At 40.5% G+C, this 27528-nt stretch overlaps 1 protein-coding gene across 5 annotated transcripts in view; it reads right to left on the bottom strand.

Annotated features, from left to right (window-relative positions):
• Positions 1–27528, bottom strand: part of LOC127571963 (endothelin-converting enzyme 2-like) — a 124959-nt gene that overhangs the window by 66207 nt on the left and 31224 nt on the right. For all 5 annotated transcript variants that reach the window (XM_052018742.1, XM_052018739.1, XM_052018744.1 and 2 more), the window contains 2 exons: positions 22589–22733; positions 18176–18391 (listed from right to left, as the gene is read on the bottom strand). In XM_052018742.1, the coding sequence (XP_051874702.1) occupies positions 18176–18391; positions 22589–22733 (361 nt within the window). The remainder of the gene's footprint in view (positions 1–18175; positions 18392–22588; positions 22734–27528) is intronic.

The raw sequence follows: 27528 nt of genomic DNA, 5'->3' as shown, positions 1-27528 counted from the left end.
ACCACTTTCACCGATCATAAGCCTCTGTCCTTTGCCTTCTCCAAAGTCTCCGATCCCTGGTCAGCTCGTCAGCAGAGACATTTATCCTACATTTCCGAGTTCACAACTGACATCCAACATGTCTCCGGAAAGGATAATGTCGTTGCTGATGCACTTTCCAGACCAACCATCCACAACCTATCCTTGGGTGTCGACTACACGGCCCTAGCTGACGCACAGCAAGCCGACGACGAACTGCCCAGCTACAGAAACGCAGTCTCGGGTCTGCAGCTCCGAGATTTCTTGGTTGGTCCAGGTCAGCGGACCCTACTTTGCGACGTTGCGACTGGTCAGCCCCGCCCTATAGTCCCTGCAGCCTGGCGGAGACGCGTTTTTGACTCGGTACATGGGTTGGCGCACCCGTCCATCAGATCTACTGTCCGACTGGTCGCCAGCAAGTTTGTCTGGCATGGCCTGCGCAAACAGGTCAGTGAGTGGGCCAGGACTTGTCCGCACTGCCAGACGTCAAAAATCCAGCGACACACCAAGGTCCCACCACAGCAGTTCGAGCCTACCCGTAGGAGGTTCGACCACATACACGTCGACCTCATGGGCCCTCTGCCGGTTTCAAGAGGAGCCCGGTACCTCCTTACCATCGTGGACCGGTTCACGAGGTGGCCTGAGGCAACCCCCCTAACTGACATCACCACTGATTCCTGCGCCCGGGCTCTGCTCACAACTTGGTTCTCACGTTTTGGCGTTCCGGCCCACATCACTTCAGACAGAGGCACCCAATTCACTTCCAGTCTCTGGGTTGCACTAGCGAACTTGCTAGGGACGCAGCTGCACACCACCACGGCCTACCATCCTCAATCAAACGGGTTGGTGGAACGTTTTCACCGCCATCTGAAATCGGCCTTGATGGCCTGCCTGAAGGGTCCTAACTGGGTTGACGAGCTGCCTTGGGTCCTGCTCGGCATACGCACTGCCCCCAAAGAAGACCTCCGCACTTCGTCAGCTGAGCTTGTATACGGGGCGCCACTAGTTGTCCCCGGGGATTTCATACCTGCCCTTCGGGACCAAGGGGAACAACCCCCAGCAGTCCTACAAAGATTGCGCGAGAAGCTTGGCGACTTGGCCCCGATTCCCACCTCACGGCACGGTCAAGCCCCATCCTGCCAGCCCAAGGAACTATGGGACTGTAAGTTTGTTTTCGTTCGCAGGGGCACACCTCGGGCGCCATTGCAACGACCATATGAGGGACCATTCCGAGTCATATGCAATAACGGATCCACTTTTATTTTGGACATTGGAGGCAGGGAACAGGTTTTCACGGCGGACCGCCTCAAACCGGCCCATTTGGATCTGCAACAGCCTGTCGAGGTTGCCACGCCGCGACGCAGAGGCCGCCCCCCTAAGCGGCAGCTGGCACAGCCCACGGACCTTGGGGACTGTATCGCCAGTTCTGGGGGGGTTGTGTGGCGACTCACCATCTAGTCGGGCGAACCGGCTCGGCAGTCGGAGCGACGAGGCCCAAGATGGCGGCGGGCCTCGTCTTTCTGAGCGACGGGGAGAACCCACGTGCGGGAAAGTCCTGATGACGTAGGACTTACGTCGTTACCGGTTGTTTTGGGCGGGAACATTCTCCCTTAAAGGTCCCGCGCAAGGCGGGAAAATAAACCAGTTCTGTTTGGCAATCCTCCGAGTACAGTCTTGTTTTATTCCGCGGTAGCAACCGCTACACATGACTATTTAGTTTTACCTTCACAAGTGCATACATAGTTTATCACAATGTCAATGTCATCATTAACCCTTTGAACTCATATTGGGGTCATAAGGAATTGTCTCTGAAATGGTTTATGGATATGTTTTACCACTCTTTCCCATAGTCACACAGCCTGTTTCAGATCACCCACTTTCCTGCTCCATCTGTTGTGGTAAAGTGAGCTTTAAGCACCAATAACCCACTTAATATTTAAAAGAAAAATCAAGCCTAATAGTTTCAGAAGAAACCCTTCAATTATCCTCTAACAAGTCAATAAGTAGCAAACAGTGCATTAACAGGTGTCAACATACTTGTTAATGATCACCAACATGAACAATTTTAATGATATAAGCAGGTGTTACTATCTATCATATTAACAGCAGCACACAAATTACAACACCCTAGAACACACTTAGTATATGGAATAGATTTAGTGCCCAAGCAAATGAATGCTAAAACTCCTGAGAAAGATCATTACAAAGACAAAGTCGGAGGCATTTGTAAAAATTTATTCCTCACAATTTACCACAGAAAAATGCTCTTTAGTTCTCAGCCTGGTTTCCTTACCCAAATCCATAGGCAGAGATTACAGTCCAAAGGGATCCTTAAAGGTTCAGTTTTTTTAAGAATAAAACATGAGATAGAGATTTGTTCCAGTGGTGTAAATAGGCTTTAAAACCTCAAGATACTTTTCAGAAAAAAGCATGGAGATCTTGCTGCTGTCTGCTATACATTCATCTCTCAATCAAAACCACAGAAATGCAACATATATGAGGTTCCACTACACAGAAAAAGAAACCTATGCTGACCTCAGAGCATTAGGACCTTGTATATATGACTGAACTAGCACTGAATATGTGATTGTATTTGGAACAGCATCATCTAGTATGTGGAAGACAACTCAACAATGATAGTTAAAAAAAAATGGCTGCTCATAAAGTTTGCACCCATACATGCTGAATAGAATAATAGAATCCACTTTTTGCAGGTTATCTCCAGGTGTGGAGGGCAACCTTCCGGAAGAATATTTAAGAAAATCATGGAAAATTGATAGATTAAATTGCTCATACATGTTCACAATTGACAATGTTTCAAACCAGGAGGACACAACCTTGAATATCAAGTTTGTGGTATTACCCAACATCTCAATACAGCTGCTTAGAAAATGGACTCAATAGCACATGCATTTCTGCATGAAATGTGCCTTTACATAGTTCTGTGCATGTTTTGAAGTGTAACCCCTATATCCTACTGAAGTCTCAACAGTCAGGAAATTGACTGAGACATTCTCAAGCAGGATTCAGCCTACCACAATTATAATTTCTACAATACTTGTGCATGTGAAGTCATCATCAATGTGCACAACCCAATTTACTCAATAACAATTAAACTGTTGCATAAAAAGAATGTATGACCTACATTTTTCATTTGAGTTCAACAAAAAATTTATTGTTCCGTTGCCATCCAGTGTAATGTCTGAGAGTGTGGACTTGCACGAGTAAAAGACACAATACATTTAATTTAATGATAAAGATTCTCTTAATCTTTTGTTTCTTTTCCCCCATTTGAAAAAGTAGTTCATGGTAGCAAGCAACCAGCCAGTAGCTGTTAGGTAACCAGCAAGTGATTAACCAGAATCGGCGCTGAGGAATTGCAGGAAGTTGGAACTCTGCCGAAGCTAAGTTGTATGTTGGCTTTTATAGCTAGAGGATTGGAATACAAGGTTAAAGAGGTCTTACCACAATCATATAGTACTCTCCTTAACTAAAAACAGATACACTTGCTCAAGAAGACAGAGCAAAAAGATGGCAAGTCTGTCATATGAAGAGAGGAGGCATTAACCTAATCAAATCTCAGGAGTTTAGAGGAATGAGGCGACTACATTGAAACATACAAAACTCTCAGAGTGCCTGGCAGAGTAGATGGTAAGAGAATGTTTCTCCTGGCTAATAAGTCCAGAACTAGGGGCCACAGTCTCAAAGTAGAGAGGCGATTTGGTACTCAAATGAAGAGAATTCCTTCACCCTGACAATGCTCATTTTCACAGCTCTCATTTACACAGGCTGTAGGAATTTCATAACTTTCAGACAAGTGCAAAGGTTGAGGCTCCTCCAATGCCATCTCTGGATTCCCATCCCTCACTTCTGTCACACCCTCCTGTAAATCCATCATCTCCTTTATTCACAGCAGAATGTCCTGCCATGGTATACCTATCTTAATATAATTAATTTAGTTTATTCAATTCTTTAAATACAAATATGCACCATTGCCTTATCTTATGAAAGTCCATTACTCACTGAAGTCCACACTGTACTAAAGTGCACTCTGTCTCTGCACACTAAATATTCATTTATTTCAGTGCTGAGGAAGTTTCAGCTAATTTACATGTTTCAGTTAATTGACTTAACCCGTCTTTTCTGAAGTTTCAATTTTTTTTAAACTGATTGTTATTGGCTTAAATTTTAATACATTTTTGATTCAATATCAGAGATTCATAAATATTTAAACTTTGTTGACTACTTGATTCTTTAACTAACCTCTCATCATTTGTTAAAATAGTAGGATATAAATGTATTCCTTGGTACATAGATGTTATCCTTTCTTATTAGGTGCAGTGTTTGTGTATCTGGTTAAGGCTTGGTCGGCACTGGATAGCCTCCTCCACTGCCAGGAGAATTCCAAGTGCAAACTGGAGGAACAGCACCTCATTTTCCATCTTGGAACCTTGCAGCTTAACAGCATGAACATTGAATTCCCCCACTTTAAGTAATCCCCACACTCCTTCCCCCACACCCATGCTTCTTCTTTTCTTCCCTTTCCTCAGCTCTCTCTTTTTTCTACCCCTTTTTTTTCCTCTCCTTACCTTTGACCCATCCCTCGATGGATCTGCTCTCCCCACCTCCGCCTGCACCTGCCTATCAATCTTACTTGCATCTACCTATCAACACCTTATGCCCACCCCGCCTCCCCTCTTATGTCCACCTATCACTGCTCTGCTTTTCCCTCCTATATTTTGGGATTCCCCTTTTCCTATCTTCAGGACTGAAGAAGGGTCCTGACCCGAAACGCTGACCGTCTGCTTTTCTCCACGGATGCTGCCTGGCCCGCTGAGTTCCTCCAACACCATGGTGTTTTTCCCATCTAGATTCCAGCATCTACAGTCCTTTGCTTCTCTCTGGATAGGATCACCTGATAATATCAGGTTCAATAGGCTCCTTGGCTGAAGATATGGGTATGTGGTAGAGCCAGTGAATGTGTGGGCACAGTTTGTGACTCTTGGCTAGAAGACCCTTTGTTGTGCAGTGCCTCACTGACCAGATTTGAACCAGCTACTTCAGGAAGCTGATGTTTAAAGATCTGTTTTGGCTTGGTATTGGTATAGTATTGTCACTTGTACCGAGGTACAGTGAAAAGCTTGTCTTACAAACCGATCGTACAGGTCAATTCATTACACAGTGCAGTTACATTGAGTTAGTACAGAGCGCATTGATGTAGTACAGGTAAAAACAATAACCGTACGGAGTAAAGTGTCACAGCTACAGAGAAAGTGCAGTGCAATAAGGTGCGAGGTCACAACAAGGTAGATCATGAGGTCATAGTCCATCTCATTGTATAAGGGAACTGTTCAATAGTCTTATCACAGTGGGGTAGAAGCTGTCCTCAAGTCTGGTGGTACGTGCCTTCAGGCTCCTCTATCTTCTACCCGATGGAAGAGGAAAGAGGAGAGAGGAGAGAGGAGAGAGGAGAGAATGTCCCGGGTGGGTGGGATCTTTGATTATGCTGGCTGCTTCACCAAGACAATGAGAGGTAAAGACAGAGACCAAGGAGGGGAGGCTGGTGTCCATAATGCACTGGGCTGTGTCCACAATGCACTGGGCTGTGTCCACAACTCTCTGCAGTTTCTTGCGGTCCTGGGCAGAGCAGTTGCCGTACCAAGCCATGATACTTCCAGATAGGCTGCTTTCTATGGTGCATCTGTAAAAGTTGGAGAGAGTCAAAAGGGGACAAACCAAATTTCTTAAGCCTCCTGAGGAAGTAGAGGCACTGGTGAGCTTTCTGGGCCGTGGCATCTATGTGATTTGACCAGGACAGGCTGTTGGTGATGTTCACACCCAGGAACTTGAAGCCCTCAACCCTCTCGACCTCAGCACCGTTGACATAGACAGGTGCATGTACACCGCCCCCTTTCCTGAAGTCAACAACCAGCTCTTTTGTTGACATTGAGGGCAAGGTTGTTGTGATGACACCATTCCACTAAACTCTATCTCCTTCCTGTACTCTGACTCATCACTGTTTGAGATACGGCCTACAACGGTGGTATCATCTGCAAACTTGTAGATGGAGTTAGAGCAGCATCTGGCTACATAGTCATGAGTGTATAGGGAGTAGAGGGCTGAGGATGCAGCCTTGTGGGCCACCAGTGTTCAGAATAATTGTGCTGGAGGTATTGCTGCCTATCCTCACTGATTGCGGTCTGTGTTAGAAAGTCAAGGATCCAGTTACAGAGGGAGGTGTTGAGTCCTAGGTCTCAGAGTTTGGTGACAAGCTTACTTGGGATTATTGCATTGAAGGCAGAGCTGTAGTCAATAAACAATAGTCTAACGTATGTGTTTTTACTGTCCAGATGCTCCAGAGCTGAGTGTAGGACCAGGGAGGTGGCATCCGCTGTAGACCTGTTTCGGCGATAGGCAAATTGCAATGGGTCCAGGTTGTCCGGTAGGCTAGAGTTGATGCGTGCCATGGCCAACCTCTCAAAGCACTTCATGGTGGTGGATGTCAGAGCCACTGGTCGGTAGTCATTGAGGCACGTTACCTTGCTTTTGACTACTCATTTATGTCTGGAATTCCAGGATGCTGTACATTAATCATTTTACTTTGTAAATCATTTGCATATCAAATACACAGAGGTTTTCATCAGGCAATTGAAAACATTCAACATGGTCACTGCTGGAACAATTCCAAGTCCCACTTCAATGCTCTTCCTTTGCATTGCAGAAGCAATTTCTGTATCCATCATTCCTTGTGACCAGATGTTAAATACAAAGAACTGCCTCCAAACATTACTTTTGTCAACTGCTGATCTTAAATTGATGGAAAAGGGGATATAGATGTGGAGAGAAAGCATTCAAGTTGGATTTGTTTGAGATTGCTCTGGAAGAGGTCAAGTGCAGAGTAAGGAGAATGTTTTTACTTTGCCATTGCTATGAATGTCTGTAGTCCTGCAGTAAACAAATGGTTAATCAGTTTAGCTGAACAAAATTCTAGCTGTTGTATAATACACAAATGATTCATCATTACCAATTTGACAAAAATAAATTTTTTTGTTGGGCCATCGTTTAAGTGGAAATACGAAATTAGTCTTCAGCTAACACCTTAAGTCTTAAATAAAATGAATCAAATCAGTAAATTGGTCTTTCCAAAATATATTTGAGCATTATTAAATTTCTAGATATGAAATCCCACAAGTTTTCCATCATCCTGGCCCTTTTTGTGTTTGGACACTCATTGGAATTGAAACATAAAGTATGTTCATTTTAATAGGTCCTTAGTTTTACCAAGTGTCAGACTCAACCTCTAATCCCTCAATATTTTTTTGTTAAAACAGTGGAAAATAAACGTATTCCCCAGTATACAGATGGGATGACAAAGATCTGTGTTCTTGTATTTCCTGTGTATTCAGTTAAGGCCTGTTCAATACAAGATAGGAATCTGCCTTAGAATACCAGTTGCAATAGGCTCATTGCCTGGGGAAACAGGTGATGTAATCAGCAGGCTAAATTCATGTCTTAACAAGAATCTGAGTCACCCTTGCATATGTTAAAACAACTTGATAATATCCTTTTTTTGAAAGGCACAAATCAATCAAATACACAATGAAAAGTGTCAGCTCAGAGATTATTAATTTACTTGGGTTACAGTAAATTCGGTTACTTTCCATCTACCCAACATTTATAAATTTGTAAGTGCTAGATTAATATTACTTTACAATAACATTAAGATTGAGTTATACTTTTGTGAGAGATGTAATCTTCTGTCATAGACGTCAGAACTAAAATAGATGGAAACTGAGTAAATTGTTCCTGAGGGGGTGGTAGAGGAAACAATATATAACATATTAAAAAGTGTGCAAACGCCCCATAAATCCACCCTTACTGGATAGAAGACATTTTTACAAAACGTCAGTGAGGCAAGAGCAATTTAATAGGTTGATAGCTGGAAGCCTAATTTTAAAGTGTCTAGACACAAATTTAAGAATGTGTAAATATCACATTCCTATGATATGAAGACAAAATAACTTCATACATGTACAATCCAATAAAGGAGGTTTAGTACAATCCTCCTTTGGTTTCCATTCTTTTAAGTTGCTGAAAACAGTCAAAGTTTCTTTTTAATCTCCCAGAGACAATGCGAGTACAGTCTCCAGAGGACCATGTCAGCATCATGACAACAAGCAGTGTGAAGGTGCACAAATCTTTTCCTTTTTATCTCAAATGGAGTTATAAATATCAATGAAACAGAAAGCAACATAACAAATCTGACCCCCATTTACAAATGTTTTAAAATGTAAAGGAAAGTGCACCTACAACTTCATTGAAACAATACGTAGATTTGGTATTAGAATTCACTTTGGTCAACGTGTCTGACACAAGTCTTAGCACACCATGCTTGAGAGTTTTGAGCCAAATCACTGATAAATTCATTTAATAGTTTCTATTTCCTTGGTATGCAATAAACATTCTTTCTCTATCAGGTAGACAGTACTTAGCTACTTCTAGCAAGCTGTGTGCAGGTTATAATAAATGATCAACTGTAACTTAAAAGCATTTATTGAGAGAAATATTAAATATTGGCAAGAATATTTGTGGACTGTGATTATAGGTTCATGAACCAGGTACTAGAATGAAAAAATATAAAATTTTACTTGAATATAGTAGTCATTTCTGCAACAGCATATTCAAAGTATGTACTCCAATTCCATTTGGCTAAAACTGAGACAGTATGGTTAAATCAGAAACCTGAGTTGCACACCATTCATTTTCTTTTTATACTGAAGTCATATAACAACACCTTGGTCAAGTTTTTTGTTATTAACTAATGAAATTGATCCCCCGCAATCCAGTACAAATCCCAAGATCAAAGCAAGGTTTTAATAAATTCCCTTTTGTTATCAGATCACACTCTAGCCTAAGCCAAAGTCATATGTGATGCTTTTACCTGAATTTTAAGTGTTAATTGTGTAATTAAGCATCTGTTATATGGAGATTCATTGGTTCACCTTTTACTTAGATGACAAAACTGCAAATCAGTTAATGTAACTGTGAATGTTATATAACTACAAATACCATCTCAAATTACACTTGCATATTTCAAGTCTTAGCTGTATTAATCTTTGTGTTTTGAATGAAAACACATCCTATTCAACAAGGCAAAAAAAAAATCAATGGAAATGAAGTCATAGGATACACTCTACTCTCTATAAACACGACTGTGTGGCTAAGCACAGCTCCAATGCCATATACAAATTCACTGACGACACCACTGTTGTTGGATGAATCACACCTGGTCGAGTGGTGCCGCAACAACAACTTCTCACTCAATGTCAGTAAAACTAAAGAGCTGATTGTTGACTTCAGGAAGGGGAAGAAGGGCAAACATGCGCAAGTCTATATTGGGAGAAACCGGCAGTGGAGAGAGTCAACAGCTTTAAATTCCTGGACATACGATATTAACATATCAGATGACCTGTCCTGGGCCAGCACATATATGCAATCACAAGGCAGGCGTGCCAGCATTTTTACTTTATTAGGAGGTTTGGCTTGTCACTAAACACTAACAAAATTTCTACAGATATCCTGTTGAAAGTATGCTGACTGGTTGCATCATGGTCAGGTACGGCAATTCAGATGTGCAGGAACATAATAATCTAGAGCCATGCCATCTTCTTGCAGCTATCATCAGGCAGGAGGTACAGAAGCCCAACCTTAATCACTACAGTTTAGCAACCCTGACTACTTTGATCACTTTGCACTAAAATGGACTTTTTTAAAAAAACTTTTTTTCTACTTTTGTTCTGTGTTCTTGTAATTGTGTTCTTCCTTGTAAAAACAGTGTACAATTTATGTTTTTCTTGCGAATGCTGCTTATATGATGCTATGTGCCTATGATGCTGCTACAAGTAAGTTTTTCAATGCACCTGTGCATAATATACTTGTGCAATTGACAATAAACTTGATTTTGACTACATCATAGGCTTTAGCAATGAAAAAACACCAACCATGATCCACTGTCAAATCTAATTAACTTTAATGACCAAACAGGCAGAATATAATTGGTATTGAATCAATAAAAGACAATCTAACAACAAGCTCCTACCTTTTTTTCTGGTCTAAAACTCACTTAGTGGCACCATATCAATTTTCTGCCATTCACAAGTTAATTAAAAGCTAATGCAGCATTGCCATCAATATAATGTAGAATTCAGACTTTGATTTCTCATCTCAAATGGATAATTTAAAAGGAAGAGCCAACTACAAGAATTGTTTTTCTAAAAGTGTTACTAACTCTAAGATGTACAAAGTCACCTTTAAAGTGTAGGTCACCCTACAAAAGCAACATGCTCTGAAATTTACCAATTATATGGTGATAGTTAACGTTGTAATCTTATTCTGATTAATTTTGGGGAAAACAACAAACTACAGTAAACATGTTGAAAGTCAAAATGATCAAAGTAAAAATCATGAATGAGTTGGACATGTAATGGGGTTATTTTTACTGAGACCAATGATGTATTTGAAGACTGACTCCCAATGCCTTTTAAATGTTACAACACACACAAAATGCTGGAGGAACTCAGCAGGTCAGGCAGCATCTATGGAGGGAAATAAACAGTTGATGTTTCGGGTTGAGACCCTTCATCGAGACTGGAAAGGAAGAAGGCAGAAGCCGGAATAAAAAGGTGTGGGGAGGGGGAGGAGCACAGGTAAGTCCAGGTGAGAGGGGGAAGGGGGATGAAAGGGAGTGATGCAAGAATCTGAGCGGTGATAGTTAGAAGAGGCAAAGGGCTGAAGGAGGAGGAATCCAGTAGGAGTGGGCAGTAGATCATGGAAAAAAGGGAAGGAGGTGGGGAATAGATGGGCAGGTCATGAGGGGAAAGAGAAGGGGTGAGGGGGCCAAAAGGAATGAGGGAAGACGGGGGGGGGGGGGGGGGGGGGGGGGTGGGAAGAAAGAGGGAAGGGGTTACCTGGTTAGAGAAATTGATGTTGTGGCCATCAAGTTGGAAACTACCAAGTCACCCAATCTGTGTCGGGTATCACCGATGGAGGAAGCCACACCAGGAGCACCAGATGCAATAAATGGCACCCTCGGATTCACAAGCGAAGCGCTGCCTCACCTGGAACGACTGTCTGGAGCCCTGAATAGTGGTGAGAGAGGAGATGTAGGAACAGGTGTAGCACTTTGCATGGTTGCAGGGATAAGTGCCGGTCATCAGTGGGGAGGGACAAGCGGACAAGGAAGTGGCAGAGAGAGTGATCACTGGAAAGTGGGGGGGAGGATGTGGCTCATGGTGGGATCCCATTGGAGGTGGTGGAGAATGGTGTGTTGGATGTGGAGGCTTATAGGATGGGGACAAGGGAAACCCTGTCCCTGTTATGTTGGAGGGGAAGGAAATGGGGTGAGGGCAGATGTGTGGGAAATGGAGGAGATGTGGCTGAGGGCTCCAGTGATGGTTGTGGAAGGCAAACCCCACTTACTGAGGGAAAAAAAAGAGGACATCTTAGATGTCCTGGAATGGAAAGCCTCATCATGGGAACAGATGTGGCAGAGGCACTGGGAAAAGGGGATAACATCCTTGCAAGTGACGGGGTGGGAAGAGGTGTAGTCAAGGTAACTGTGGGAGCCAGTGGGTTTGTAAAAGACGTCTATGGTTAATGTGTCTCCGGGGAGGAAGATAAAGAGATCCAGAAGGGGTGGGGGAGAGAAAAAGAGGTGTCAGAGAAGGATCAAGTAAATTTGAGGGCAGGGTGGAAGTTGGGAGGCAAAGTTGATGAAATTGACAAGCTCAGTATGGGTGCAGGAAGTGGCCCCAATGCAATATAGCAGAGAAAGAGTTGGGGAGTATTTCTGGTGAAGGCTTGGAATATTGGCTGTTCCATGTAGCTGACAGAAAGGCAGGCATAGCTGGGGCCTATGCAAGCGCCCATGGCTACACCTTTGGTTTGGAGAAAATGGGAGGAGCTGAAAGAAAAATTGTTGAGGGTGAGTATCAGTTCTGGCAGATGGAGGAGGAAATGTTATGTTAAATGTTATATGAAATGTTAAATGTTATTTTGGTTATTGACAAATGCAACAGATGCTTGGCAGAATGAGTTGATGGAGATACATTTGTATGTGTGTTGGCCATAAAGGAATTAAAATCTGCAAAACATCTAACTGGAATGAGTCAAGGACAGACGAAGTAGACAAACTAAATGTCTTTGATCTTGCCATGTAGTGGAAGGAACGGAGGTTGCCACTTTGTGAGACTATTCTTGTGGTCACCATTTTGTGAACCGTTTTATGAACTGGTTCTTGCTCAGGGGTAGCTTGATCAGAGCAATTGAAAGTGGACACAGTGAAGTTCCTACCAATAATCTGCTAAACCAGAGATCATTTTCAAAGAAGAGTTTATGAGCTGTTTATTCAGTTAGGTAGAAATGGCAGGCTTATGGAAAGAACAGCCTGTGACCTGAAGTAACCCGAGCCTAGTGTTTGACTGACCTGGCTAAACTCATTTGAACTGGCCTGACTCAGGGAGAACAAAGAAAGGACATGAGGCACAAGTCTGGTGGAAGAACAATAAAGTAATGTTGCTTGTAGCCTTGGGCCAAATCCAATAGGAAGTTGACACAAGCTAGCCACAGCCAACAAAATTGAAACCCAACAGTTCATTCTGATAAAGAGGATAAGAATGGAGGGTTTCAGGTGTAGAAGCCATGAAATCTCTTGAGACCAACCACTGCAGAAGTGGATGACCCCATATCTGAAATGGGGAGATTACATCAGGATCAAGAGGAACACCTGGCCAGCATAAACGCCTATTCCCAGGTATTACCTTTTCTATCCTTTGACTGTTCAGGGAGGATCAGAGAAACCTTGTGGGTGTGCACACAGGTATTTAGTTTTGTATGAGTTGCACGTTTGTTTTTAACTGAACCAATAAAAGGTAATTATCAGTTAATACAGATTCTCTTTGTGCCTAACCAATCATTGTTGAGGGTGACTACCTGCAACAGTGTGATGGAGCTCGACTTTGTACACTCCGTTTTGGTTTCATTTAGGGACCTGGATGTATATGGTAGATTCCGGTTCAAATCATTCTTTATGAGGGATATGATGCTCACACAATTGTAGGCAGCACTGAAGTTACTACCCAACTACTTCTGATTTATAGCATTCAGCAAATGCAGTGGAAATTCTGACTGAATGCAAATGACAAACACCCCAAAGTGCAGGCATTGCTGAATTTATAATCATTCTATTTATGAATTTCAGCTATAACCCAATTGGCCCTTTAGGGTACATATCCTTGATTTCAAGGTTTTTTTTCCCCACTATAAAAAGGAACAATGCTGAATCTTGCAATAAATAGCAATTGAAATCCCACACAACTAAAATCTCAGTCTGTTTAGCTGTTATCATCGATCCCAATCTATTGGGCAGGCAGCTGCCTCCCAGAGCAGAGCGAGTGGGGGAAATAATGGATAACAGGGAGAGAGATGTTGGTGGAGAAGGGAAGAGAGGTAATGCAGAAGAAACAGCTGATTTTCCACCACCATCAAGGTACCTCAGCAGCATTACTCATTTGTTTTCATTTGAGCAGCTCCAACAGGTGTTGACATCAATCGGTACCAACCATTACGCTCATCAGCGCATTCACCACATGGAAGAACATGGACTGGATCTGTATTTTCCACAGGATATACTAAAACACTCTACCAAGCCTTCACCAGTACCTATGAGCAATGCTTCAACATCTACTTGAAAATCATAATAAATAATTAAACAATTAACAAGAGGCGGCAGCTCTGAGAATATCCCCCATGCCAAGTAGATGATCCATCTCAGTTTCCTGCTGAGAACCTCACCATCTTAGTCAGTTCTCAGTCAATTCCATTCACACTTCATGAGATATTAAATGGCTGAAAGCTCTAGTTACAGCAAAGGCAATATTAGATCGGATAACATCCCAGTTTAAGACCTGCAAACCAGAACCAGCTGATTTCCAGCCAAGTTGTTCCTGTATGCTTGTCCAACAATATGCAAAATTGCCCATGTCCTATATGACCACTTTGCATTACAATGGACTTTGTTTTTCTTTGTTCTAATTGTTCTTTTTTTTGTACAATTTGTTTTCCTTTTAAGTGTTGTGTCTGTAATGCCATGTGCCTGTGATGCTGCTGCAGCAAGTTTTTCATTGCACCTGTGCATAAGTGTACCTGTGTATATGAAAATAAGCTTGACTTGACTTCACAAAAGTAGATGTCATACAGCACTTATTCAACAGTAATCTGCTCATCGATGCCCAGTATGGGTTTTGCCAGAAGCACTTGGCCCCAAACCTCGAAACATGGACCAAAGAATTGAATTCTACAGACAAGGTGAGAGTGACTGCCCTTGACATCAAGGCAGCAGTCAACTGAACATGGCATGAATGAACAAGTGTTAAAACTGGTCAACATCAAGTCAAAATATTCGAATGGCTGAAGTCGTTGTTGGAGGTTAATCATCGCAGCCCCAAGAGATCATTTGCAGGAGTTCCTCAGGACAGTGTCCTAGGTCCAACCATCTTTGGCTGCTTCATCAATGTACTTCCTTCCATCATTAGGTCAGAAGTGGGGAAGTCTACTGATGATTGCACAGTATTCAATCAATTCATAACTCTTCAGCAAGGGAAGCAGTCCATGCCTGCATGCAGCAAGACCCAGACCACTTTCAGGCATGAGTTGACAAGTGGCAAGTAATATTCATTCCATAAAAGTGACAGGTAATGATCATCAACAACAAGAGTCCAATCATTGATATTCAACACTGTTCACATCACTGATTCCCCACCATCAAAATCCTGGTATCACTACTGGCTAGAATCTCAACAGGACTAGCCTCAACATAGGTACAAGAGTAGAGGCTGTGTATCCTGCCGCAAAAGACGTAACTCCCAAGCCCACAAATCTTTCTACAATCTACAAGGCACAAATCAGAGTACACTTGCCTAATTGAGTGCAATGCCAACAACCTAAGCAGCTCAATCCCATCCAGGGAAAGCTGCCTATTTGGTTGGGACTCCTTTAACCACCCTAATGCATTCATTCCCTTCACCGTTGGCACACAGTGGCTGAGACGTGCATTGTCTAAAGTAATATGCAATTACTCACCTACATTCCTCCAGCAGCATCTCCCCAACCCCTGAAATATAAACAGCAAGAAGGACAAGGGCAGCAGGGGAAAACCATCACCTTCAAATTTCACTCCAAATCATACACCATCTTCATTTGGAATTACAGCACTATCATTCATCAACTTCATAGAAGAGAGAAAATACCTGCCAGAAATACTAGGGGATAAAGGGTTGAGCAAGAATGAGAAACAGAGGAAATTAGTACAGTAAAAAAAAACAGCACTGGAGGAGTTGGAGCAAAACACAAACTGCGGGGAAAAACTCATCAGGTCAAGCAGAATCTGTGGAGGGAAGAGGATGGTTAACATTTTTGGCTCGATACCCTGCACCAGGACGGAGGGTATAGAGGGAAGATAACAAGCATATGGAAATGAGTGTGAGGGGCGAGACAGAAACTGAAAGGTGATAGATGGAAACAGACAAGGAAAAAGTGCAGCAGGAGGAAATAAAGACTTAACAGATCTTGAAGTAGTATCAAAAATAAGATAATAAACTGCATGACTAAAAATTAATCGTTTGCCTTCCCTGGAATGGAATTTATCAAGTCTTATTTCTTTAAATTAAAATAAATGTCTTATCTACTGGTGTAGGCATCAAATGATTTTTTCTTGGTTTTGTTTTAACTTCATGAAAACGCTTCTTTCAAAGATTTACTGTCAAATGAAATTTGTTTATTTTATTAATCTTCCAGATCAAATGACAAATACATAATTTGACACTGTGGTAAATTCCTCAGTATTGATATGTTTTATAACTTTATTGTAAAAACAAATGATTAAATTGTGTTACATTCTATTATTAGGCAGCTTTCTAACAGTTTTCACTAATGTTACTACTATCTCCAGCAATAATTCTACTTCCTCTCGGGCACAAGTTTTTTTTTACCCAGTTACTTCTTCCTCTTGTTCCATTCCTGGGTAGTGTCAACATGGCTTCTAGTGAGTTTAATCAAAAGCACAAAATGTTTAAGATAAATCACAAAGCCATTCCTCCCGCTGTGACCCAGAATCCATGAGCATACAGTTTTTAATATAAATAACTGGAGACTATGGATCAAATACTTTAAGTTCCAGGTACATAAGTACTATTAAATCTTGAAGAGCAACTCGCATACCATAAATTGATTAATATTCAATTTTAAGCAGCAAAGATAGTTTAAGATTGGTAACAAGTAATTATAAAGAATTAGGAGCAAATCTGAAATAGCAGCTTTATAGACAGCTAGCATCTGTTGTCCATCTCTAACTGCCCTTGAGAAGGTGGTGGTGTGCCACCTTCTTGAATTGTTTCAATCAATCTGGTAAGCGCTCCCACAGACATGTTAGGCAGGGAGTTTCAGGATTTAAACCTTGAAGTAATGAAGGAACAGCAACATTTCCAAGTCAGGTTGTGTGTGACTGTGAGAACAACCTAAAAGGTGGTAGCTTTTCCATACATCCTCTAACCAGTCTTTCAAGGTAACAGAGGTTGAAGAGTTGGGAGGTGCTCTCAAAGAAGATAGTTGATGCAGCAATTTGTTCCTTACCTCCCAGTAAGCTGACTCAATAATGCTTTCTGTTTGCAGTGCTGCCTACAATCTTCCAAATTCAAAGAATATTGGAACAAAGACCAAGTTAGTATTAATGCAGTCTCCAAATCCAGAAAATTTTATCATGAGCTTGAAGGGATATAAACTAGTCACTCATTCACACGAGACAGAGGAACCTTCCCAGCAAAGGTCAGTAGAGACTTCTGACAATGGAAGAATGATTGAGGCTAATTCTTGTAAAATGACATGATCTTGCAGATGAACACAACCACTGATCACATTTTATCCCCTAATGGCTCAATTGGCTTCTAGACATACTTTATTTATCTTTGAAATATTCTTTAATTATTCCAAAGTGACTTCAAGAGAGATTTGAATCTTAACATTACTTCCCATTTTTATCTAAACCTTCTCAACCACCACATCAACTCACTTCAGGAGTTCTCCTCCCCTTCAGTGGATGAATAGCAGACAAGTCTTAGCCTCAGCTTGTTTACAACTGCAGAAGCAAAAGCATGAAAATCATTGACACATGTATTGCCACTGAATCTGCCCTATTATCAGCTAGACAGATGAAGCTTTTGTGTTGAAAATATTTTACTTATGCCCAAGAGCCTTGGGATGATCTCTCTTAGCACAAAGACTATCAGCCACTCCAACTTGGCAGGGATTGCTTGTCTCAAGGCCAGCATCTTTTGCAATACAGTAATTCTACTGTAACCACACAATGTTGAAGAGTTAGTTATTGCTCGTTTGGATAACACTAAGTGAAACAAATCAATAATGTCCATATTGTTAAGACTTAAGAATGACCTTTTGAATATATAAACACTGTTGCCAGAATGTAGCTTGTGTCAAGACTTTGTTTGCACGCGCAATATTTTACCATGTATTTATAACCCTGTTATCCCTTCCTCTTCATAATGCACTTTTTAATTAAAATCAGTTACAGAAAACTTAAAATGCCAAAATTCACAATTTTAGAATCAAATCTATATTGAATGTAACTATACCTTAGAAGTTCTGCTTCACACACGGGAGAGCTAAACAAAGGGAGTGTTATTTATGTGTAGTTTTTTTTAAAAACACTTTTGCATAAAAATCAGTGCTTCCAGTACTGTAATATTACAATCAGTTCAGTTCGATCATTTATTAATAAAAGGTGCACTGAAAATGACTAAGGAAGCTGGTGAACACTGTCACAATGATTTATAAAAATACATGCTTTGTATTTAGTACTGCAGAAAATAATGATACCTAAAAGTAGCTTCTGTTTTTAATCATAAAGAAAAATAAACACTGACGCTTTAAATGATAAAAGACACCATAGAGGTGAGTGCAAGAAAAGGATGACAAATCATATGCTAACGTATTAGTGTGTAATAAATATACAGCCCAACTAGTTGTTCAGATCTGAATGATGTTGAAATAAGATCAGCAGTTCTTTTTTTTTAAAAAAAGTATTTACCTAATAAGTGCTTCATGACCGCCTGGTTCTGGTCCCACAGGCTATTGAAAGTATTCCAACGTGACCTTCCATCTGGCAGTGGGTTTTTCTTTATCCATCCACCACACGCATATTGATAAAAGTCATGACAAGGGTCCACTGTACGGTCCAGGGATTCTGTTATTTTAGCAGCCACAGTAATGCACGTTTCAGTCAGACAATATATATTTGAAGGATCTGCAAATAAAAGCATGCCATTTTCATCATACAAGTTCATAAATGCAAAATTATAAATTAATCCTAATTTTTGGGGATTTTGCCCTTTTCCTGAGATGTTGTTAAACAGAACTGAAAAATATCAACATGATCCTCATGCATTGCATCATTCAACTAAATCAATTAGTTGAGAGAGAGAGAGAAGGATGTAGCAAGATGGAAAAGGTTCAATCATAATGTAATAAAAGTAAAATAATGACTTGCACTTCAATTGTACTTTTCATAACCTTGGGATGCTCCAAAGCATCGAAAAGTAGTTTTGAAGAGTAGTTGCTATGGTGAAACAGGAAATACAGCAGCCAATGTGTATAACTAACTCCCACAAAGGACAACGTGATAATTAACAGATAATCCAGTTACTTTTTTTGGTGATGTTGATCAAAAGATAAATATTGGCCAGGACATCAGAATAGCTCCCCTGCTAGTTCTCAAAATAGTTCAGTGGGATCATTTACATCCATCTTTAAACACAGATTAGATTAATTATCTCATTTAGAGGATTCTCTCAGTACCAGATGGAGCATCAGCCTGAATTCTGTGCTCAAGTCTTTGGAAAAGAACTTGAACATACACCCTCCTGAAACATTGGCAAGTATCTATTAAGCCATGACTGATGTTCAACAGCAAGAGAGCAAAGATGAGAAAATGAGATTTGAAAGTTGAAGTGAAATTTGTATTAAAAACATATTTTAACATCAATTTATAATGTTCACATTGCAATAAATGTCAAGTACTTGAACTGTTAATTTTTGGTCCCCCATCATCTCTAAGTGGCAAAGTCAACAAAGACTTAAATTTCTCGATAAGCCTGAACCCCTGAAGATTAAATGCAAGACAGAAATTAACTATGAATCAAAGTGGTTCACAGTCAATGAAATAGATTTAGAGCTAAAGTCACTGCTGTAATATGGGAGAAATTGATGAGTAATTTTCACAAGGTTGCACAAGGAACCAAATAATTCATTTTTCATGGTATTGATTATGGGATTAAAGAATAGGAGAGAGCTCTCCTACCCTGCTTTGATTAGTGGATTTATGAATAATTATGAATGGGCCACAGCCTTATTCTACCATGCATGATGCCTTGGGTCTCAATCAAAAAAAATTACACTTTGATTGGTGCAGACTGAGAAACAGCTGAACTGAATATTGATTAGATTACTTTAGAAATTCAGGGAAGAAAATTTGGGTGCTCCTAGCCTTACTGGACACAATTAACCTCCTTCAACAGATTACATTTGTGAATTTGGGTCCACACACTTTCTGCTCTAACCTTTTACTTTTTTTGGTTGAGAGTAAGCACTGCATGAGAAAGAGGTGGAGATCATTAATGTATCTTTTTTTCCTTGCACTGGAGAATGACAAAATGGTAGAAATGCCTTTTGTCTGTTTGATGGATGATGGACAGACCATTAATAGTCTAGTATTCTATCCCATAATAAAGGACAATGCACATAACATAGATTTCAACTACTATTCATACGCTTGCACCATAAATAATAGTGCTAGTTCACATAAGAAATGGGAGAGTTAACCACTATAATGACCTTCCCTTGTTATATTACTAGTTCTATATGGAGCTCCTCCACATAAACAAGGAACAATTTAAAAATATAAATAGTCATATATACTATGACTCTACAAACCCACTGACACCCACAGCTACCTCAATTACAGCTCCTCCCACCCTGTCTCTTGCAAGGATGCGATCCCTTTTTCTCAATTTCTCTGTCTGCGCCGCATCTGCTCCCACTATGAGGCTTTCCACTCCAGGACATCTGAGATGTCCAACTTCTTTTCTAATGGAGGCTTTCCCCCTCAACTGTGGTCAAGAGAGCTCGCACCTATATCTCTGCCATTTCCCACACCTCTGCTCTCACCCCAACCCCTCCCTGATCCAACAGGGATAGGGTCCCCCTTATCCTCACATTTTATCCCACCAGCCTACATATTCAACACATCATTCTCCACCACTTCCTCCATCTCAAACAGGTCCCCACTACCAACCATATCTTCCCCTCCCCAAACCTTTCTGCCTTTTGCAGGTACCGCTCTCTCTGCAACTCTCTAGTTCACTCCCCCTGCTCCCCCCCCCCCCACCCTGCTCCCACCCCAGGAACATTCCACTGCCCTGCCATAGGTGCAACACCTGCCCCTACACCACCTCCATCAAGGGAACCAAAGAGTCCTTTCAGGTGAGACAGAGGTTCACCTGCACCTCCCTTAATATCATCTATTGCTTTCAGTGCTCCAAGTGTGGCATCCTCTGCATTGGCGAGACCAAACAGACTAGGTGACCATTTTGCAGAAAACCTGCACTCTGTCCGTAATCACATCTCCCTGTTGCCAGTCACTTCAACTCCCCCTCCCACACTATCACAGATATGTCAGTCTTCGGCCTCCTCCACTGCCAGGAGAATTCCAAGCACAAACTGGAGGAAAAGCACCTCATTTTCCTTCTTGGAACCTTGCAGCCTAACAGCACGAACATTGAATTCTCCCACTTTAAGTAATCCCCATACCCCTTCTCCACACACACCCTCCCAACCATGCTGCTTCTTTTCTTCCTTTTCCTAGCTTTTTTTTCTACCCCCCCCTTCTCTCCTTACCTTTGACCCATCCCCCGGTGGATCTGCTTTCCCCACCTCCCCTGCACCTGCCTATCACTATATCTTACCTGCATCTACCTATCACCACCTTGTGCCCAACCCGCCTCCCCTCTTTTGTCCACCTATCACTGCTCTGCTTTTCCCTCCTATAATTTTGGGCTTCCCCTTTTCCCATCTTCAGTCCTGAAAAAGGGTCCTGACCCAAAATGTTGACTACCTGCTTTTCTCCACTGATGCTGCCTGGCCTGTTGAGTTCCTCCAGCATCATAATGACTTTCATCATACATAGTATGTTAATAAACCTCCCCTCGGAAACACTGCTACAAGTGCAAAAATGTGAAGTTGTCTTCTGGAGAAATAATTCTACTCATAAATAAATATTTCACATTAAATTCAAGTCTATAGACTGGAAGTTTTAATGTGCATTGAAGTGAAACTGCATGGGGCCCAAATCCAGTTTTATATGTACCTACAACAGAAAAAGCTTAAGGCATCAAGAGCAACAGAATAGTCTCACACACAAAAAGGCTTTTCCTCTTCAAACTCCTGCCTTCGTATATTGGAAAAAAAATCACATAAGACTGTAGGAGAGCGACCTTGAGGTGGGAATGCTACACAGGATCACAACAGTGTTGAGGGAAAGATCAATGGGGATGTGGGATGTTGGGGAGAGGGAAAGAGGATCTGAAGTGAGGAAATCACTAGATAGGAAAACGATTGGTAAGCCCAAGGATGTAGCAGGGACAGCGAGGAGTATTGAACACTAAATACGAAAATTTAAAGCAAGTACCTAACTTTGCTCTCAGCAGCAGCCCCACAGGGTCAAACTCTGTGTAACAATGAAGCAGATCTCAATCCTCATCACACAGGAGTTTGCTGTCCTTTTCTAAATCACAATACAGTTTTACACATGTGACAACAAAACAAATGCTGCACATTGTTTGATCTCCAGGTGTATGTGCCTGGAGGACCCAGATCAAAAGTTTGGAAGTGCAATACCAACTGAGAAAGTAGCTGATTAGATTCGGCAATCATTTTTTTTGTTACTTAGTGTAGTGCAGAAAACACTTCATTGGTTCTGTCTTGGATTTTCCACAGTAGTCATTCACTCTTGGAATAATAATGAAGCGCAAGAAGCAAGAGCCAGTCAATAGTAGTGTTCAATCAGTAATTCACTCCCCAACTGTTTCAAGTGGGTGAAATCAATCTCTGTGAAAAATGGGCCCACTGCATTCACATGTACAATATTTATCTCTCAAGAAAAATTGTTAAAGCTGATCTCATAGCAGCTTTAAAACAGTATAGTGTGCAAATTGATTACGTTTTCTACATTACAACAATTTGATTTTAAAACTACATCATAGGATGTCCCAAAAGTTTAGATTTTAAGTAAATGTTATGGATTTATTTTAAAAATCACAAAATCCTTAAAATGTGTAAGAAATGAAGGTGAAAAACTTCTATTGTTACTACATATTGGAGATGTGTCAATCAAAACAGTAATTAAATAAAGGTTAACATATATTAAGGTTATTCAATCACACCTTACCTTGGGTATTCTTTATTACTAGAGTAATTATACAACCAAGCAGGGCCATGACCACAACCAACAAGACAACTAACAAGGTCAGTTCCAGCTGTGTTCTTCTTCCAAATGGCCCCAGAGAAAGCGATTTACCTTTTCTAAACCCAACCTATTTAAAAGAAAAATTACAGACAAGTAGTAATTTTCCTTTCAGCACAAACAGAAATACTATCACATCATCTAATATCGCCCATACCAAAACTAAAAGCTAATAATTTAACCAAAGGTTACATTTGTGAAAAGAAAACCAATATGTATACCATTTTGCAATATCAATGAAACCCACAACAGAGAAAGAGAATAATTTTAAAAAACCACAGTACTAAGATGTCTTAAACTGAACCTGTCTAACAGGGAAGCTGCTAAAAATAATGGAAGGATAGAGAATTTTTTTTAAAAAACTACAATATGAAAAATCTTTCATTGACTATAAACATTTCTATCACAAAGTTGATCTCAACTCTATACAGTATAAACTCATTTTTAAAAAAAAATCCAGGTGAATTTCTAAATCTCAGAAAAAGGGTGTAGAGATAAACCCTGTAACTACAGACCAATCAAAATAACCTCATTGTTGGGGAAACCTCTGTATACAATTATCAGGGACAGAATTGGCAGTCATGTGGAAGTGTGGATTGATTGGAAAATTGGCTAAGTAACAGGAAACAATATTGCAGTGAAAGATTTTTTTTCCCCCCCCACTAGAAGTGTGGTATACAGTGGAGTTCCTCAAAGGTCAGTACCAGGACTACTGTTTTCTCTTGTAAACCTAATTCCAAATCAACAATATATAACAAGGTATAATTTCTAAAACTGGAGATGGCACAAATCTTGGAGGTATGCTGAACCATGAAGAGAGCAGTAATGGACTTCAATGGGGATAGAGCAAGGCTGCAGAATGAGCAGAGAGAAGGCAGATGAAATGCTGAGCAATTTGGTAGGAAGAGCAAGAAGAAGGGGCAATATAACCTGGGTGGCAAAATTCTAAAAAGGATACAAGACAGAGGAAGTATATGATTAAAATTCATTTGAAGTGGCACAGCAGGTTGAGAAGGTGATTTATAAAAGCCATTTAGATTGGGGGGTTTTATAAACAGAGCCATAGAATGTAAAAACATGGAAATCATGATGAACCTTTATGAAACACTAGTTCAGCTAAATTGGAGTATTGCAAACAGTTCTGAGTACCAGGCTTTAGGAATGATGTAAAGGCTTTAGATAGAGTGGAGAATAGATCTATTAAACGGGAGAAGCTGGGGTTGTTCTCCTTGGAACAAGGGAGTTTGTGAGAAGCTCTGATAATATATTTGAAACCATGTAGTGTATAGACAGAGTAGGTAGAGAAAAATTCTCTCAGTTGACAAAAGGGTCAAGAACTAGCAGGTATAGTATGAAGATAATTGGTGAAAGAACCTAAAGTAACACAAGAAATTAGCGAGGTAATAGTGGAGATGTATTCAATTGTGGTATTCATTTGGGAGCTGGGCAAGTACCCATAAAGACCATGGGGAAAAGGCAGGGATTGGGATTAACTAGATTGTTAAAACAGGCCCTTCAGCCCAACTTGTCCATGCCAACCAAGGTGCCGAACTAAGCTAGACCCATTTACCTGTGTTTGGACCATCTCTCTCTGCAGATATAATATTTCCTGTGTCTTGAACCACGGGTTACAGGTTCAAAATAATGGGTAGGCCATTTAGAGAGAATTCCAAAGATTTAATACTCTTTTACTCACCAAAAGAGCACTAAATGTTTGGAATTCTCAACCCAAGAGGATTGTGGAGGCTGAGCTGCTCTAAATATTCAAGAACAAAAATCAAGAGATTTTGGGATTCTGAGAGAATCAAGGAATATGGGGTCAGTGCAAGAATATTGCACTGAAATTAAAAGATTATCCATGATATTATTGAATAGTGGAACAGGCATAAAGGGATGAATGGCCTACTTTCAGTTCTACTCATTACATGCCGTAGTATAATCATCGATGCAAACTTCTAAGAAAATGGTTTATCAACATCTTTTTGAAACCAATATTTTTTAAGACATTATTGCAACACTTTTGCACAATTTATTTATTTTTGTAACCTATAGTCATTTTTATGTCCTGCACCGTACTGCTGCCACAAAACAACAAATTTCACAACATACAGTATGTCAGTGAAAATCAGAATCAGGTTTGATTCTGAACACTGCTCACATCACCAGTCATGCCAGAATTTGTTGTTTTGTTACATTCTGTTTATGACAGGATAAGGCCTTCACATCAGAACGTTCTTGCATTGAACTGGTACAAATTACTTCCATGCTTTAGAAGTAAACAGAGTGAGTGATTGTGCAAAATGAGCCAACAGGTTTCAATCTAGGAAAAATGCAAGGTATAGTATTATTCTAAATGATGAAAAGCTAAAAGCAGTAACAGTCTAAAGAGACCTGCGTGATCATTAGACAGTAATGCATAGGTTCACGAAATAATTTTATAAAGCTAATAACATGCTGCCCTTTATACCTAGAGAATCAGAACACAAGATAGCATCTCAATTATACAAAGCCCTGTTTAGTCCACAAGTAGGGTATACAATTCTGGGGAATCACACCTTTTGGAGGGATTTACTGGCCTTGGACAGTGCAGCACAGATTTATTCAAATGATACTAGGATTTCAAAGATTAAACTAAAATGTGAGATTACACAAAGTACAGTTGTATTCCATGGAACTTTGAAGGTTGAGAAGAAGTGATTAGATAAATGCAGTGCCCATACCAGAGGAAGGTCAACAAATCACACAGGCAGATACAGAGCTAATAGAATTGTTTAAATTCAGCGTCAAATAACAGTTGATTATCAAAAGTAAAATTAAGAGCATATGCATAACAACTATTATCTGAAGGCAAGATAGCTTTAGAAACAATAAATCCTGCATGACCAATCTTCTTGATTGATTTGAGAATGTGAAAACTCAAGTGAACTGCAGTAAAAATGATTAGGTTGTATTCTTAGCCTTCCATAAGGCATCTGCTGAAGCTTCAATTGAAAATCTACTAAATTAAGTTCAATCTTGGGATGGAGAAGAAATTGCCTAAAGGTCAGGAGATAATGAGTTCATGTTTACTGAATACATGTTGAAATGGAGGAGTGAAGAAGAATAAATAGCCACTCCAGGGCTCTGAATTAGAATCACACCTGCTTCTAATTTAAATCAATCATTTGGATCCAAACATTAAATGCAAATTCATTAAACTTGCAAAGATTCTAAATTAGAAGAGGCAGCAAATTTTAAAATGTCTACTTAGTGTAATTATAGGAATGTTAAACAGACTATATAAATGAGCAAAATAACTTTAAGATGTTTAAACATGTAACACAAAAAGAAAGTACATCAAGAAGCAGTGCTAATTGGCAAAGTTCTGTTTCTAGCCCATATTGAAATAGCTATGAAGTACAAAATGATACAATTTCAGCAGACCTGATGGTGAACAAGCTCAGCACTGCACAAACTCATTAGCAAAACCAATATAATGTTGAACCACACAAATAAATAAAAAATGAATGCAATTGGACAAAGTCTTCAACTACAAATCACTCAATTCTTATAATATCCTTAGTACCCAGACTAATTTTAGTTGCCAATAAAAAAAAGGTGGCACTGAAGCATAGAGAAAAACATTAAGGCTAACTGGAGCTGTGAGAGAAGTCTGAAGTATCTGAACCTGAAAAAGACATCTAAGATTTATTCCTAGAAAGGCCAGTTTATTAAATGCATCTCTCAGGGACAGCATGACTGAGCACCTTAAGGATGAAGTGATCAAAGAGAGCTTGTGTGGATTTATGAAAGGTAACTAATGCGCAACTGATCCAATTGAACTTTATGAAGGCTACTGGCATTTGGACTAGGGATTGATGGATACTGTCCACGTTCTTCCTCTTGTGACACAATGGTAGGCAAGAACAGTCTTGAGCAGAAGTATGCTAATCAGCCCTTCAAGCCTTCTCCGCTCATGGAAAGACATGGTGTTGGCAGTCTTGAGTTGCATAAAGGGAGATAAATTCCTGAGGCCTGACCAAGTGTATCCTAGGACATTGTGGGAAGCAAGGGAAGAAATTGCTGGGTCCCTGGCTTGGATTACCTACTATTCAGATCCTCATGCCTGTTTCTTCTAGCTCAACACCACTTTCCTGTGCTGAGCAAATACTTCTGGATTCCCTTAATATCCAACTATTTATTAATCTTTCTTGAATTATAGTGACTAATCTTCTTGGGCAGAGAGTTCAAAAGATTCATTGCTACTATGTTTACCGATGACACCAAAATTAGTTGTGTGGTGAACAGTGAAGAAGGTTGTCTAAGGTTACAACAGGATCTTGATCAACTGTGAAAGTGGGCAAAGGAATGGTAGATGGAATATAACAAAGCGCAAAGGGCAGAACATACACAGAGACTAGGGTTACAAGTACATAGTTCACTGAAAATGGCGATGCAGGTAGACAAGGTCGTGAAAAAGGCACATTTGCCTTCATCTGACGGGGCAATCAGTACAAGTGTTGGGATGTCACCTTAGTGACTTACAAGACATTGGTGAGACTGCACCTGGAATATGGTATGTAGTTCTGGTTGCCACAGTATAGGAAAGTTGTGATTCACAAGGACATTGCCAAGACTACAGGGCTTAAGTTATAAGGAGAGACCAGATAGGTTGGGACTGTTTTCCCTGAAGTGAAGGAGGCCGAAGGGTGACCTCACAGAGGTTCATAAGATCATGAGGTAGGTTTAAGGGGAGAAGGGAAAGATTTAAAGGGACATAAGGGGCAAATTTTTCCACACAGGGGGTGGTGGGTATAGGAATCGAGCTGCCAGAGGAAGTGGTATGGACAGGTACAATTACAATACTTAGAAGACATTTGGATGGG

The sequence above is a fragment of the Pristis pectinata genome, chromosome 6 (assembly GCF_009764475.1).
Source record: "Pristis pectinata isolate sPriPec2 chromosome 6, sPriPec2.1.pri, whole genome shotgun sequence".
NCBI classification, from domain to species: domain Eukaryota; kingdom Metazoa; phylum Chordata; class Chondrichthyes; order Rhinopristiformes; family Pristidae; genus Pristis; species Pristis pectinata.
This window is presented reverse-complemented; position numbering and strand designations above follow the sequence as displayed.